The 13,737-nt window shown below is 44.0% G+C and overlaps 2 protein-coding genes and 1 long non-coding RNA gene across 3 annotated transcripts in view; 1 reads left to right on the top strand and 2 right to left on the bottom strand.

The window, feature by feature from the left end:
• The window catches only part of LOC116185921, a 15,220-nt gene extending 11,646 nt beyond the window's left edge, over positions 1 to 3,574 (bottom strand). The window contains 3 exon segments of the mRNA XM_031511579.1: positions 1,561 to 1,755; positions 2,270 to 2,608; positions 3,163 to 3,574. Coding sequence (XP_031367439.1) covers positions 1,561 to 1,755; positions 2,270 to 2,608; positions 3,163 to 3,543 — 915 coding nt within the window. The 5' untranslated portion in view covers positions 3,544 to 3,574.
• Positions 1 to 13,737, top strand: part of LOC102673297 — a 47,309-nt gene that overhangs the window by 553 nt on the left and 33,019 nt on the right. The window contains exons 2-4 of the mRNA XM_031511582.1: positions 1 to 76; positions 4,135 to 4,234; positions 6,162 to 6,324. The exon at positions 1 to 76 is cut by the window's left edge and continues 1 nt beyond it. Coding sequence (XP_031367442.1) covers positions 1 to 76; positions 4,135 to 4,234; positions 6,162 to 6,324 — 339 coding nt within the window. The remainder of the gene's footprint in view (positions 77 to 4,134; positions 4,235 to 6,161; positions 6,325 to 13,737) is intronic.
• Positions 4,860 to 13,737, bottom strand: part of LOC116185924 — a 9,899-nt gene continuing 1,021 nt past the window's right edge. The window contains exons 2-3 of the long non-coding RNA XR_004150823.1: positions 12,407 to 12,415; positions 4,860 to 4,872 (exon numbers count right to left, since the gene is read on the bottom strand). This is a non-coding gene — a long non-coding RNA (uncharacterized LOC116185924). The remainder of the gene's footprint in view (positions 4,873 to 12,406; positions 12,416 to 13,737) is intronic.

Below are 13,737 nucleotides of genomic sequence, written 5' to 3'. Positions count from 1 at the left end.
ACGAGCACCGCTAAACCCGATCATCACGTCTACAACGCGACCGGCTACCTCGTGGAACACGACGAGCTCGATCACAGTAAGTAATAAGAGGCCGAGGTTGAATACGGTTAATGCCCGTTACACCGGTATCAAAGCCGGACCTAATGGAAGCTGCATTAGGCCGCTCTCACGCCCGGAAATGCCACTTACCGATCATCCCCCCTATTTCTCGCCGCGTCTGCCTCTTTCTTCTTACCTCTTTTTTTCTCTCTCTCTCTCTTTTTCTTTTCTTTCGATCAACGGGGACGGGCTTTTGATCCTCGTTCATTTTCGAGGATGAAAATCGCATTTTCGAATCGCATTTTAACGATGGTTAAAAGCAGAAGAGGGGTGTGTATAGTTTCGATTCGATGTAATATGAAATATGAAAACGGCGTTGAATTTTTCACGCGAGACTGAAAATTATTCGTTTTCGATTCGATTGTAGAGAGAGAAAGAGAGAGGAGAGGAGAGGTATCTCTCTCGATCAAAAAACTCCGGTTTTCGTTTCATCGGGAATCAAAGGGATCTTGGGGGAATTGGGTCTAAACGTTGCTCGTTCATTCCACGTTCTCTCGATAGCCCGGCTAACTAATCCACGAATTCCCACCTTCTCTTCCCTTCTTCCTCCTCCTCCTCCCCTTTTGCGACGGGCAAAACAGTTTCCAAGGGAAGCTTAATCCCTTATCCTATCTCTCCTGAAATTTATCACCGCGCATATAGCCAGGCCTCTTTCTTTTTGTTCGAAACTCGTCGATTTCTTCTTTATCGGGAACATTTCAATGCAAAACGAAACTCTTTTGCCTTTTGATACAATGTATAATAATAATAATAATAATAAGCGAAACGCGAGTTTACATTCGTTTCAGGAGGATCAAGTTTCGTAGTATAGAACGAGACGAGCAACAGCGGTAATATTAGTAGTAGTTGTTAGTAGGTTTTTTTCAAAAGGAGGCTTCGATCAAAGGATAACCCGTTATCAGAGGCGGCAGGCTGCGTGGCACGCATCCCTCCCTCCTCCTCCTCTGTTTCGCCAGAGCAAATCTTGGCCCATCTTCATCCTTGCTCCATCCCGACTCCAGGCCGACTGCGACACAGGCTGAATACTAATCGCAAACGCTGCGGTCTACCAAAGTCGGATCGATAGCGGCCGCTCTCTGGAATCACCGGGGTGATACACGATGAAATTCGGTTCCCCGATCGAAAGCTTTTTGTCGTTAGATATTCATGCGCTCCCCGCTAGGGAGGGGAGCTTAAGAATTTTTCTTCCCCTCCCCCTCCGATATTTATGAGAGTTACCTGTTATGCATGAAAGGAGGGTGGGGGCGATCGGGCGCCGGATTTCTCGAATACGTTTTCTCCCTGATCTGAAACAATTCGACGGTATCTTCAACGCGACATTCTTCCCCCCCTCCTTCGATTCAAGATCGTAAATTCTATTCTTGCTTGTTAGAGGGATCGTAGTAGTTTTATCTTTGTTTCTTGTCTTTTCCTTTCCTCTACATCTCGGATACACTCTTTTCCCGGATTAATTTCGATTACCTTTGATTTCATCAGCATCTCCTTCAGGATTCGTTGAATTTCCGCCTGCGCCTCGAGCGCGTAAGGTCTCTCCAATCTTTTCAGGAAACGCGTGACGGTCGTGGAGAATATATCCCATTGATCCGACTCGCTCTCGCAAGTGTAGCTGCTCGAAGCCGTGCTGTACATTCCCGCAATTCTGAATTCCTGATTTTCCTGTTTTTAGCATGGTAATCGTCATCAATCCTTCTTCTCGTTTTTTTTTTTTTTTACGAGGCAAAGAATAATATTTATTCGGATAAAGACGTGCGTATGAATAAAAAATTCATTGTGGAATGTTTTTTATACATTATTCCTTTTTTGTCTTTCGGATCCCGTTAACAAAATTTTACTTGATATTGATTGATTGATATGTGCGACGATAATTTTTCTTAACAACGAAGAACTATCGTCATTTTCACGATCTTTTAAAAAGAAAAGAGCAAAGAGTTTTGAAGTTTTCGCATTATCATCGTTTCTTCGAGAATGTTACAAGGAACGAAGGAGTTAGGTAGTACAAATATCCGTTAAAAAAGTTACGGGGCGCAACGGAAAAGAAAAAAAGAAAAGAAAGGAAGAGAAATGCCAAGATCGAGGAAAGCGAAAAAAAACATTCCACGAATTATTCGTCCACGGTGGACTCGTGAACCGAATCGCAAGGAGGGATTTATTTTATATCATCGTGATCTACCTGTCGCCTGTTCATCGTCTCGTCGTCCCCTGACGAATTCTCGCGCCGTTTCAATCTCTCGCAGCAAGAATTGATCGAGCGTATCCTACACGAAACGGATCTCTCCATTTGTTTCTTAGCGTTTGATATCCTGCCGCAAGAGTGGGAGCAAGTTCGAGGGTCGGTCTTGATCTTTGGCAAGGAGATTCCTGGGGAGCTGATCGAGTTCGAGAAACCACGGGGGGAGACGGACGTGGAGCTTTTCACGCAGCTGCTTTTACGCGATATGCATCGAGTGCAGTTGCATCTCGGTGAAAACTCTTCCGATTCCCTGCGCTCGCCGCAAGATTTGTCTATTTTCTGCGAAAATTCGACGTTGCTCGTATATATATATATATAAAACAACAATTGGAACAACCTTTAGTAATCTAGAAAATACTCTACTTCAACCGTATTTACGATATTTGCTCGTGCATTCGGGGAGGGGGGCTCCATGCCAAAAGATTACGTAAATGACCGTAAAAGCATAAAGACGTATCTTCAAAAGAAAAGAGATCGAGATCACTTTAAAAAAGTATTTTCGTTCCATCGTTGCCGAGAATTTAATGTAATGTATAATTCGAAACGGAAATAGGAGGCGATTTATTCATAATCAATTGTATTCAAGAGATTTCTATTGAAAACAAACTCGTTGGATTATTTCGGTCGGACGGTGTCATAATCACGGTTAATTAAAGAGAGAGAGAGAGAGAGAGAGAGAGAATTTATAATAAAAGGTATAACGACGTGGAGCCCTCCCCTCCCCCTCCCTCCGTATAACGAGAAAGTAGCGAGCCAACGTAACGTTTATTGTGAACGTGTTTGCCGAGGTCCGCTACGCTAATGGCGTGTATAACGAGTTGATCGATACGAACGTGCAACTCGACTGCCTCGTCGTAATCCAGGTACGGGTAGAGAAATTGATGCAATTCATAGAACCACGGTATCTGGACCTGGTAGCAATAACCGTTCGATTTCGCCTCCAACAGATTTCTCAACTCGTTCACGTATAATCGCCTCATCTCACGAATCTTCAAAACGATCTCGACCAACGTTACCCCGGGCAGATTCATGGCAAGATGGATCCGGGTGTAGGCACGATGCCTTTGCCCGCTGTTCAAGTAGCTCCACATGTCCTTCTTCCATAGGCACGGCGATTTTCTGTAAAGGGACGCCAACTTGCGGAAATGACGATTAATCCATTCCTGTTGGTCGACGATCCTCCGTGACAATCGTTCCGAGGAACAGTCGCTCATTGTGCGTACGAGTTCCCCCCGTTACGTCGTCCTCTCGTCATCGTGGCTTTCGGCTCGAGTGGAAACGAGATCGACGATACGTTATGGTTATCCCGATTTCGGGGATTTGCATCGTTGCAACGTTGAAGGTTAGGTCAGGAATAGAAGGGAAATTGAAGAGGTATTTTTGTAACCTTAGAAAAAAAGATTGAACTTTTCAACTTTGGAATTTTCGAACGCGAACGAGGAGTATAACAACGCGAGAATACACCCTTCGATCGTCTCGTTAAGTCAATGTCATCTTTGTCGAGATTAGAGTTATACACGTGCACGGTATATACGGTTGGGGTTGGGGGGGAAAAAAAGGAGAATTTCGAAGAATTCGTCTCTTCTCCCTTCCCTTTCCTCATCCCTCCATCCTTGTTCGCGCGTCTCGATTCGATATTTCGACTCGACGAGAGTCGTCGAGGCGGCTACGATCTCGAGATTATTTAATTATTCAATTTACGAAATTTAATTTAACGCAATACCTTGATCTTGATCCTTATTCCCTTTCTCCTTCTAAATTATAGATAAATCTATAATTTCACGATTGTAACGATGTTATTGCAGGTATACTCGCCGGTTTCTCTGATATACAGACAGTTTTTCTAGCGTGTATCTCGACGTTGCTGCCGTTGATCGTCGCGCTGGGGATCGCCTTCGGCGTCAGGTAAGAGGAAATATATTCGTAGCTTTCACGCAACGTACGTTTAGAAAAGTTTTTTCGCAAACATTTAGCCCCTCTCCCTTTACGATCGCCACTTATCGACCAACACTTTACACACACACACTCAAACACAGGTACAAACGCGCAAACAGGTGCGCACGTCTCCCGAAAAGAAAGGGAAAAAAATAAAGGACAATTCATTTTTGACGTTTAGTATTTTATCCTCGAGCTACGATCATTTTTTTCTTTCTTTCTTTCTTTCCTCCACAAGGTCGTGTCCATCTTAAAACTTGTATCGGGAATTATCTTAATTAAAGTCCACCCTGTCAAAGGAAGGGGACAGGTGACACGACATCCATATTTATAAATATTCTTTTATTCCCACCATTTTTGGGGAGCACACCTGCGCCAAACGGATCCAGACGCGCGTTTGTACCGTTTCTCGGTCTCTAAATTCGTAACTGTGGGTCGAGAGATCGCGCTAAGGGACGAAGAGAGAGAGAGAGAGAGAGAGAAAGAGACGAGATCCGCGTCTAACCGCACAAAGAGGAAAACCGTTAAGTCAGCGAATGGGTTAACGGTACCAACGATAGTCGCGTTATAACTGAGACTAAGAGGGGAGAGTCTCTCTCTTTCTCTCTCTGCGTGTGTCGCGAAAGCGAAAGCCCAGACGTTGATTAATTAAAGACAAAGCCGGATGCGAATCGCGCGACTCGATCATTGTCTAAAATCTATTGGCGGTTGTAAGACATCTACATCGCATCCGTGGGCAGCAAATTCACCGGTTGATCGATTGTCGCCTCGGCTTCGACGTGATCTCTAATCCTTTACGATGTATCGACAGCTAAGCGCGACTTCCAACCCTTGCTCCTCGACGAGGTTCGAGTCAAGGAAGCGAAGGTCGGAGGCATCAAGGTCGGATTTGGCACGATAGAGAAGGAGAATTAATCTCGAATGTTTGGACGATATTCTTTGCACCTTTCTCCACTTCTGAGTGAAATCTCCGTCGTGGATAAACGTCCTGAGAAAGTAAATTTCTGCTGCTAAATCTTTCTTACAGATGTACCGACGCGACGGTTAAATACTCAAGGGGATGGAATGAAATCGTTTCCTTTTTTGGGATAAAATAAATTATTACGCCATATTATCGAACGAAGGTGATTTGAATTTTCAATAATGGTTTTAATGGTTTCAACCGGTTAATTAATATTTTTGGATGGAATCTCACACGTGAATTTCAATTGGAATCCGCTAAGCTACACGCATTGTGTAATTTTCATCCTTACGTGGTGAAAAAAATGTTTACTGATCGTTAGCAACATGCAGCAAGTTAGGAATTTTCCCTGTAATCGGGATGGAGAACAATAATCCTCGGCGTTATTGCAGAGAAATTTGCAGAGAAGAGGATTATTCGATGATTCGATTCGAGGGAACGAGAACGGAATTATTCGACGATTGTTCAACCGGTTATTTTGAAAACTCGCGAAACCCAAGCTGATATCACGAAACAATCTCGAGATATTTGCGATAAGTCGTTGTGTTGTATGCTCTGCAAAAATAAATCGAGATGGAGCAAAAGCGTATCGATACGATTCTCTTGCGCGAAAATAATCCATTCGTTAAAATGGATCTTACATTACTGTATCGTTAATTTCCTTATTTTTAATTTTATCTCGACTCAAAGGACACCATCCATTAGTAGATTTCTCGTTTGTTGGTCGAAAACTTTCCTCGCTCGTCTCTTTTCCTTCTTCTTTAGTAGTAGACGCCAAACCAACCTCTCAATTAAAATTTCTCTCCGATGGAAAGTGGAAAGAATCTTGACAATATCCTCTTTCGAGCAAACTTATTTACACGGGATATTAGATATTAAATTGTCCGTTTTTTAAACGCGTTTTCTAAAAGTGACTTTTTTTGTTTTTTTTCACAGGCACGTGTGGAGAAAATACCGAAACAGGCGAGACAGTTCGAGTGGATTGCCCTGGTACAGGAGTGTATACTCTCGAGACAATACAGCCGAATCCTTGCATCATCGCCCCCACTCGGGAGGCACCACCATTCAATCCGCCACGAGGATCCTCTCTGCCCAAGACGTGAGTACTTTAACGTTACTCGTTGTCTCGCTTTCCGCCAATTTTACTTACTTAGGGGGTGTGTAATTTTCGAGGGGGAGGGAGAGGATGGTCAGGGTTTAGGTCAGTGAACACGTGGCTGTCGGTGGAGAGATGCGGTGTCCTTGACGAGTAAATGTTCGGAAATCGATCGACTCGACCGAGGTTCCATCGACCGATTCGGGTGGCTAGCCCAGCTAGCCGATGCTAATTTCGACGTCGTCCGTTGAATAAATAAAACGGCATAGTCCGGCCCGTTTCTGAAAAATTGAACCACGTTCTCGAGCGTGGAAAACGGAATTCTCACGCCCCAGTTGCTCTCAGGCCAACCTTCCAACCTCCATCCATCCATCCATCCATCCAGCCCGCATTTTTCTTCACGAGATTTCATCGAGATAAAATCAGATTTCCAGGAACAGCTTTTAGAGACAAATTTCAGAGGCGACAACGTTCTCTGCAACATCCGAACACGCTCGAAAGCGTTTCGATGAAACGACATTCATTCATTCATTCATTTCATCGTACTTGGTATCCGTATTTATTATCCGTCGAAATGGGAATTTAAGAAATAACATTATAGCGATTTTCAACACTATTTTCAACACTCTTCGAATTCAACTCTGAACTCGAATCTTTCAAAGAAACGTGTCTAACAATCCTGACAACACTATTCACCATTTCTAATCCGGCAATTTTTGCTTTCGTTCGTAGCGGTGAATCAATTCGATCGACAGGAAAATCGCTAAAAAAAAGAAAGAAAAAAAACTCGACGAATTGGCGCGACGCTTTGACAAATGTTCCAGCGCAGTGTGAAAATAACGAGACTCAGCCAGATCATATCGCTTGTACGAACGGAATGGAAGAGAAAAGGATAATCGTCTCTCTTTTTCTCCCTCCCTCCGAATCAATTATTCGTGGAATGGACGTGGCACGTGCTACAACACGGGATGTACATTGTTTTTCCATTAACAACGCAAAGGAATCCTTTTTTTCTTTTTATCCTCGTTGGATTTTCATCGACGCGAAATCTCATTTCTCGCTCCGGCTCCTTCATCATCGAACGAAAAATATCGTCGGGAGAGGGGAAAAAATTTTCGGCTCGGCTTTGCCGGAATCCCTTCCGGTTTCCCGCCGGATTATATTCCGGATAAACGAGCGCCAAGTCGGCCGAGCGGAGGAAGCGGCCCGATTATGCTCGAAAGTTTTGCCACGGCCACGCAATTATCCCCAGGGTTTAGCTTCGGCCCGGTATCTCTAAGAAAGCACTGAGAAAGGAGAAAGAGAATTTTTTTCTCTAAGTTAAGAAACGAATCCCCGCTCTTCCTTTCCATTACACGCGAATGATAATCCTCGACGAGATACGCTTTCGATGGATACACTCGTTTTCGTTTGTTTGGCGAACATTTTCCTCGCTCGAATTTGGAAAACCGGTTCTCAACTTGGCTGCCTTTCAAATCCAATGGAGAGTTCGCGCCCAACTCTCCGTTACAGCGGAGTTGCTTTTGTCCGTTTGTCCGTTTTTTCGATTGCTCGCGCGCGTCCATTCCATCGGTTTCGTCTTGTGTGTGCAGAGAGGGGGAGTGTGTGGGGTGGATCGATCCATTTCGAGGATGAAAGATCGTGTAAACGAAAATAAATGATATTTTCAACGTTTGTTTGATTTCGATTTTTTCTTTTTTTTCTTTTTTCGTTTCGGGAGAATATTCTTGGATGAAAACAAAAATTACATTTTCTTTTTTGAAAGTTAAAAAAAAATTCAAAGTCAAGCATGATGCGTGAAAGGAAAAAAACAGATTGTTTTTTGAATCTCTTGCACAGTTAAAATTAATTTTCGTTCTTCTCTTATTTTTCTTCTTGCTCATCAAATTCTGTGTTCATATTAAAACACGTTTAATATTGAATCCAGCGTTTGCGAAGTTTGTAACGAATTAAAAGTAAGTTTAATTATAGACGCGTTATGTACGTCTTAAATCCTCCTAAATATAAAACTTGGAAAATTGCTCGCTCTGTACTCACGATATTAAACGTATTTTCCCGCGAAATAATTCAAAAAATTTCGGGAAAAAGTTTTGAAACGATCGATCCATCTCCATCCACTAACGTCCATTAATCCACTACTGTAACATACGATTCTCTTTACGATCTATCTAAATGAGAAATATAAAAAAACTCCTCATATAAGGCCACCACTTTCCCCCATTTGTATCATCGATCGATTAACATCGAGATGGAAGGCTTTGGATCGATAAAAATTCGCTTGGATCGTAAACTCGAGCTCGAGCTGTCAAAAGGATACGTGGATCGAGAAATTACGTCGCATAATGGAACATGACATCATCATCTATCCGTAGCAGCTGAGTCCCGTTCCCGAAATAAGAACATTTCGCTCTTATCGGACATCGATCGAATATGCAAAAACGAAGCTCGATCGTAGTCGAAACTGTTATCCTTCAATTCCGTGTGGACGCTGTCGGGTTTTTAACATGCTGCTTCGAGTCTGTACGGCACAATGTAGGTGAAATGACTAGGGCGAACATCATCAATTCGATTCAATCATCCCTTCGTCACTCCATGCATTTTTCCTACGTTGCGTCTCGAAATATCCAGAACAATTGGATGGGATCATGGATGGAAATTGGAAAATACTTTTTCAAAACCCGTAAAAAATTATATAACTACGAAGCGTGGAAACCACCGACAGTGTTTAATTAGAACGTTAACAGGAAATAGAGAAGGGTGATGGATGTTTATCGAGGTACACAATGACTCTTGAAGTGTAACAACCTTTTTACAAAAGCACCAAAAGCAGGTTTCGTAAAATGAAATCTCCACAATCTTTCAAACACTCTTTTAATCCGGGATGGTAGCACGGGGTTGAAACGTTTAAAGAGAATTTTTATTTTCCGACGGAGCCCGTTTGAAAAAAGAAGAAAGAACGATTCACGATATGATCTCTAATTTTAGCCTTCAACGTACCACCTTCGTAACCGTACGTGAATGCGGAGAAACGAATTCGTGAAAAAGAAAGCCGTTGAAAGGATGGATCTTTCGTAATTTTTATTTACGATTCACGTACGATTCGACGAAGAATAAAAATGTGTCAAAGGGCGGTGTGTCGTCGCTGTAAGAAACGCTCGTCTCCGAACTCGCCATTAATTTTATCGACCGTTCGATGACACGGTGCACCAAGTGTGAGCGATCACACACGTATATAAAGCACGATCGTTCAAGTTGGGCTGAAAATACCGAGAGCGGCCGTTTCTGGCGGCAGTGACCTGATTTTAATTTCACGCGTGCTCGATACGCCACGCTTAGATGAGTTCACCTTTCCTGTTGTGTTTTCGCTCACGCCTCTCCAGCCAAAAGTTTAATCGTCGACCGGAATGTAAAAGAGCGAATTCCTCGCTCTTCTTTCCCCCCTCGCGACATTTGCGCAGCGTCAAAGAGCCTCGTCGAGAGATGTTCAAGACGCGAGACTCGGTCGTGGTGGTAAAAAACACCGTGGTCTACGCTTGTTTATCGAAATTATTGCATAGAGACGGGGATGAAACAGAAAGAGTTTCCCGAACTCTCGGTCGACTTGCTTCCTTTGACGGTCAACTGGGACTATGAACTATCCCCCTCGTGGCTATGCAATTTCTATAAACAGAGGATGGCCTAGAAAGGAAGGAGGCTAACGTTTAAAAAGAAGCTTGATGCAAGCGTTAGAAAAAAAAAAGGGAATCTAACGAGGCGCTATGCTAAAAAAAAAAAAAAAGAAAAAGGCAGGACTTGGTTTTTCATTCGACTCGTACTATACAGGACGTGGATGGACGTGCATTACGTAGTCAAGGGGTCAAGGAAAAAAAAAAAAGAAAGAAATGTGTGTACCATCGCGTTCCGGATGGGATAGGATATAGTTTCAAGAGACAAGATTTCTTTTTTTTTTTTTTTTCAACCACGTTGATATTCTTCCAACCTTCGTGTTGTCCGCTTTGAGCGGAACAACGGAAACGGTGCCGCGGGTTAAGTAAGGGAAAAGTAGAGGAAGGTATCTCGGCTGAAAGGTGTCTAATTTGAACGATGAGCTTTTCGAGAAAATAAAGTTCCACCTCTCAACAATGGACAATGAACTCGGTGAAAAAAGCTTACATATATCATCATCGTTGTGCATACGCGATCTCTTTCCAAAATATCATCGATATTTCATGATCTCATCGACGAGAGATTTCATCATCTTTTCTTTTAATTCTCAACGATCGATCGCCCCTCTTTCAACCCTGCCTCACCTGTTAACGATCGTTAAAAAAATATAACTCTCCGGGTAAAATATCTCGGATCACGAGTGGAAACGAGGTCGAAGTCGAATCGACGAGTTGGAAAAGCCAAGGAGAGAGAGAACGCGTATCCCATCCTTTCGAAACGAAACGAAACCTTTTAAAAGACACCCGATTTTTACGGCGGACCGCAAAAGTTCACGAATAGCACTTTGTCCGCCCCCTTTGCCACCGTTTCCCCGCCCAACGGGGACCCGCGAGGCATAAGGGTACCGGCTCCATTCGACGTCGATTTTTCTGAGTGGAAAAAAATCTGTTCACGTCGGCGTCTATATTTGTTCCTGCTGGTGTTGTTCTCGCTGAACGACGGTCGAAATTTGGGGAAGGAGGGGAGAAAGAAAGGAAGAAACGAAGGAAGGAAGGAAGGAAGGAAGGTGGATTTAGGATAAACCGCATCCCCTCCCCCTCTTCCTTAGAAAATATTATCGTGGCTCGAATTGCACGAGCATTGCCTGGCGCATCTCGAACGAAGTCGGCGAATAAAACGAGGCTGCGACCGCAAAAGTCCGTAACGAGCGGCATTCAAGAATGGCGGAACGATGCCTTTGCACAAAGTACATCGCGCGCGACCCACGATGATCCACAGAAACACGGACAATGCATGCCAGATGACGGTGCGCACTCACCTCCTCGCCCCTTTCCCCCCTTTTCTTTTTTTCTCTTCTCTTTCTCTCTATGCATCGCTCTCGAGTGCTCGAGTTACTAAGTAGCACCAGCTTGTACCGTCATTATCATCTGACCTTTTTGTAATTCGAGGCCGAACCTTGTGTCAGACAGAACATTATTGCACGGAATAATTTTTCGAATCACATCCGGGACAAATAATTCAAAACGCGTCAAGATTCAATTTCCAACGATTCCCATTCTTATTCATTTACGATCTCGAATCGTTCGTATCTGTATATACTGAGATTTTTGTTTATTTACACTCCACCGTTTCTTTATCAGGAGGATTGATTATTCCGTTATCCGCCTCCCCTTGCCCCGCGATCGTAGGAACAATTAGAATCCGTCCCATAATCCGAGTCAATTTACCACGTTAGCGATCGCAATCACCGGGAGAAACTTGAGGCTATGAATAGTTATCGATGCAACCGCGATCTCTCTCCTGGCTGGATACATGCACCGGATTTACGGTCCACGGTGCACTGATTTCTCCAATGTGTCAGTTGGGCCGAGAGGTCGGAAGCGGTTACGGTATCCTCGTCTGGCACGTACGGCCCAGGCTCTTGCATTCGATTTGCATGCAGGAAATTCTAGCGTCGTATTAAACCAGAATCGATTACGCGATGCACCCATTTACGGACAGATTTCTCTCCATCTCTTCGTCATTATATCAGTCGTCAAATTTTTCTTCTTTGGAAAATCTTTTTTTCGAAGAACTTTCCTTTCGTTCGAAGAGAATCAATTATATCATATCTTTAGTAGGAAGTAGGAAGTAGTAGCTTGCATCGAAGAGTATATTTTCCCTTTTTATGAAAAGTATTAGGGATAAATACAGGGATTTTAGGAATCGTTTCTTTAAAGGATCACCGGGAGAAATTTATACTCGCATTAACTCGTAATCTCCAGACTCTCTAACTCTTTCGAGATAACACGCGGAGAAGATCGAGATCATTTTGGGACAATTTGTCTACCTAAACGTGCCACGGTATATATATATATCTCGCTTAAAAGCTGTTAAAGTTGCGTTTGATAGTTTAATCATAACCAGACCTCGTTTTTCCTCGTTTCGACCCAGTTCAGACCTCCCCCCTCTCTTTGAAACATAAATTCGCAATTTCGGCCGCGCAAAAGCCTTCTCCTCTTCTCCCCTCCCTTCTTTCTCCCCTAAAGGAAGATTAAAGATACCTATCCAGCGCGTTAGACGCGCAGATACTGCACGTTTTTTTTTTTTTTCGAAGCGACGCGAAAGCATTTTAGCAGTTTTGCCTCTATTTTTCATCCTGTGTACTCGTTGCATTTGCCGGTGGTAGTGCCTTACCTCTGTCCATATTTCAGCCGATAAAGGATAATACAGTGGATTCTGTGGAGCAGTAGCTCTAACACTGAGTATCTTTCGTCTATACTCGATTCTTTCTCCCTTTTTCTTTTTTATCGCCTTCTGCTCGCATCATCCCTTCAGCTTCTTCACTTGTTCCTAGCTCACTCATCTCATATCGATCTACGATCACGATCACTGCTCGTGCCAACTTTTTTACTCTTTCACACACACACACAACAATAACAAGGAGAGAAATTTTCCTTCTTCTTCGTATCACTCGAATCGAAATGCGGAATTCACTCGCACGAGCACTCGCGATGATCTCTCTTCGTGGACGTGAGACGACGTTTCCCAACCCTAGCCAGCCAAAGGCGAGGTGTCGGCGCGAGATTTCGGGACGCGATAAAAGATTAAATCTCGGCAGGGGACCGTGCAGGGCACGGACTCAGAGGCGGAACTGCACTTTAATCTCTTTACGCGAACGATGGGAGGATCACCAATTCTTCGCCAATCTCGCGGGTGAAAAGGAGAATTGGAGAGTTAAATTCGATTTTGAGAGAAGTTGGCTATCCTTTCCAAGAAAACTTTGTAAAGAGAGAGAATTTTGAAACGTCGTGAAGTTGTATCGGATGGAACGCATGTTGATCGGTGCGACGATGACTCGAACGGAAAAAAAGGCTTTGTGGAGAGGACAACGAGAATCGGAGAGGATATTGCCCAGTTTAGAAGGGGGAAGTGGAGAAGTGGAGACGCGCGCGAACTTCGCTGCCTCCGACGGCCGATGCACCTTGGAACAGGCGAGATACGCGCGCGACACACGCGCGAGTTGCATACGTGCGAGTTATGTTAACGATCCGAGCATACGGCCGCGATCCAATTTTCCACGTGCTTTTGTACGTGTGGGGCACGCCATGCCGAGGGTTTAAGCGGTTTAACGGGCCTGGCCCGTGTCATAACGCGGCCACCTGTCTAAATGCGATTGCGGATCGCGCGGTGAACCGGCACACCCCGATTCGATAATTTTACGATCCGTCCGTGTTTGTACAAAGCCTGCCGGCCGTCCGAGCTTTATTGTAAGGGAGGAGGAGGGGGACG

This window comes from Apis dorsata, unplaced genomic scaffold, assembly GCF_000469605.1.
Source record: "Apis dorsata unplaced genomic scaffold, Apis dorsata 1.3 scaffold_331, whole genome shotgun sequence".
Lineage (NCBI taxonomy): Eukaryota > Metazoa > Arthropoda > Insecta > Hymenoptera > Apidae > Apis > Apis dorsata.
This window is presented reverse-complemented; position numbering and strand designations above follow the sequence as displayed.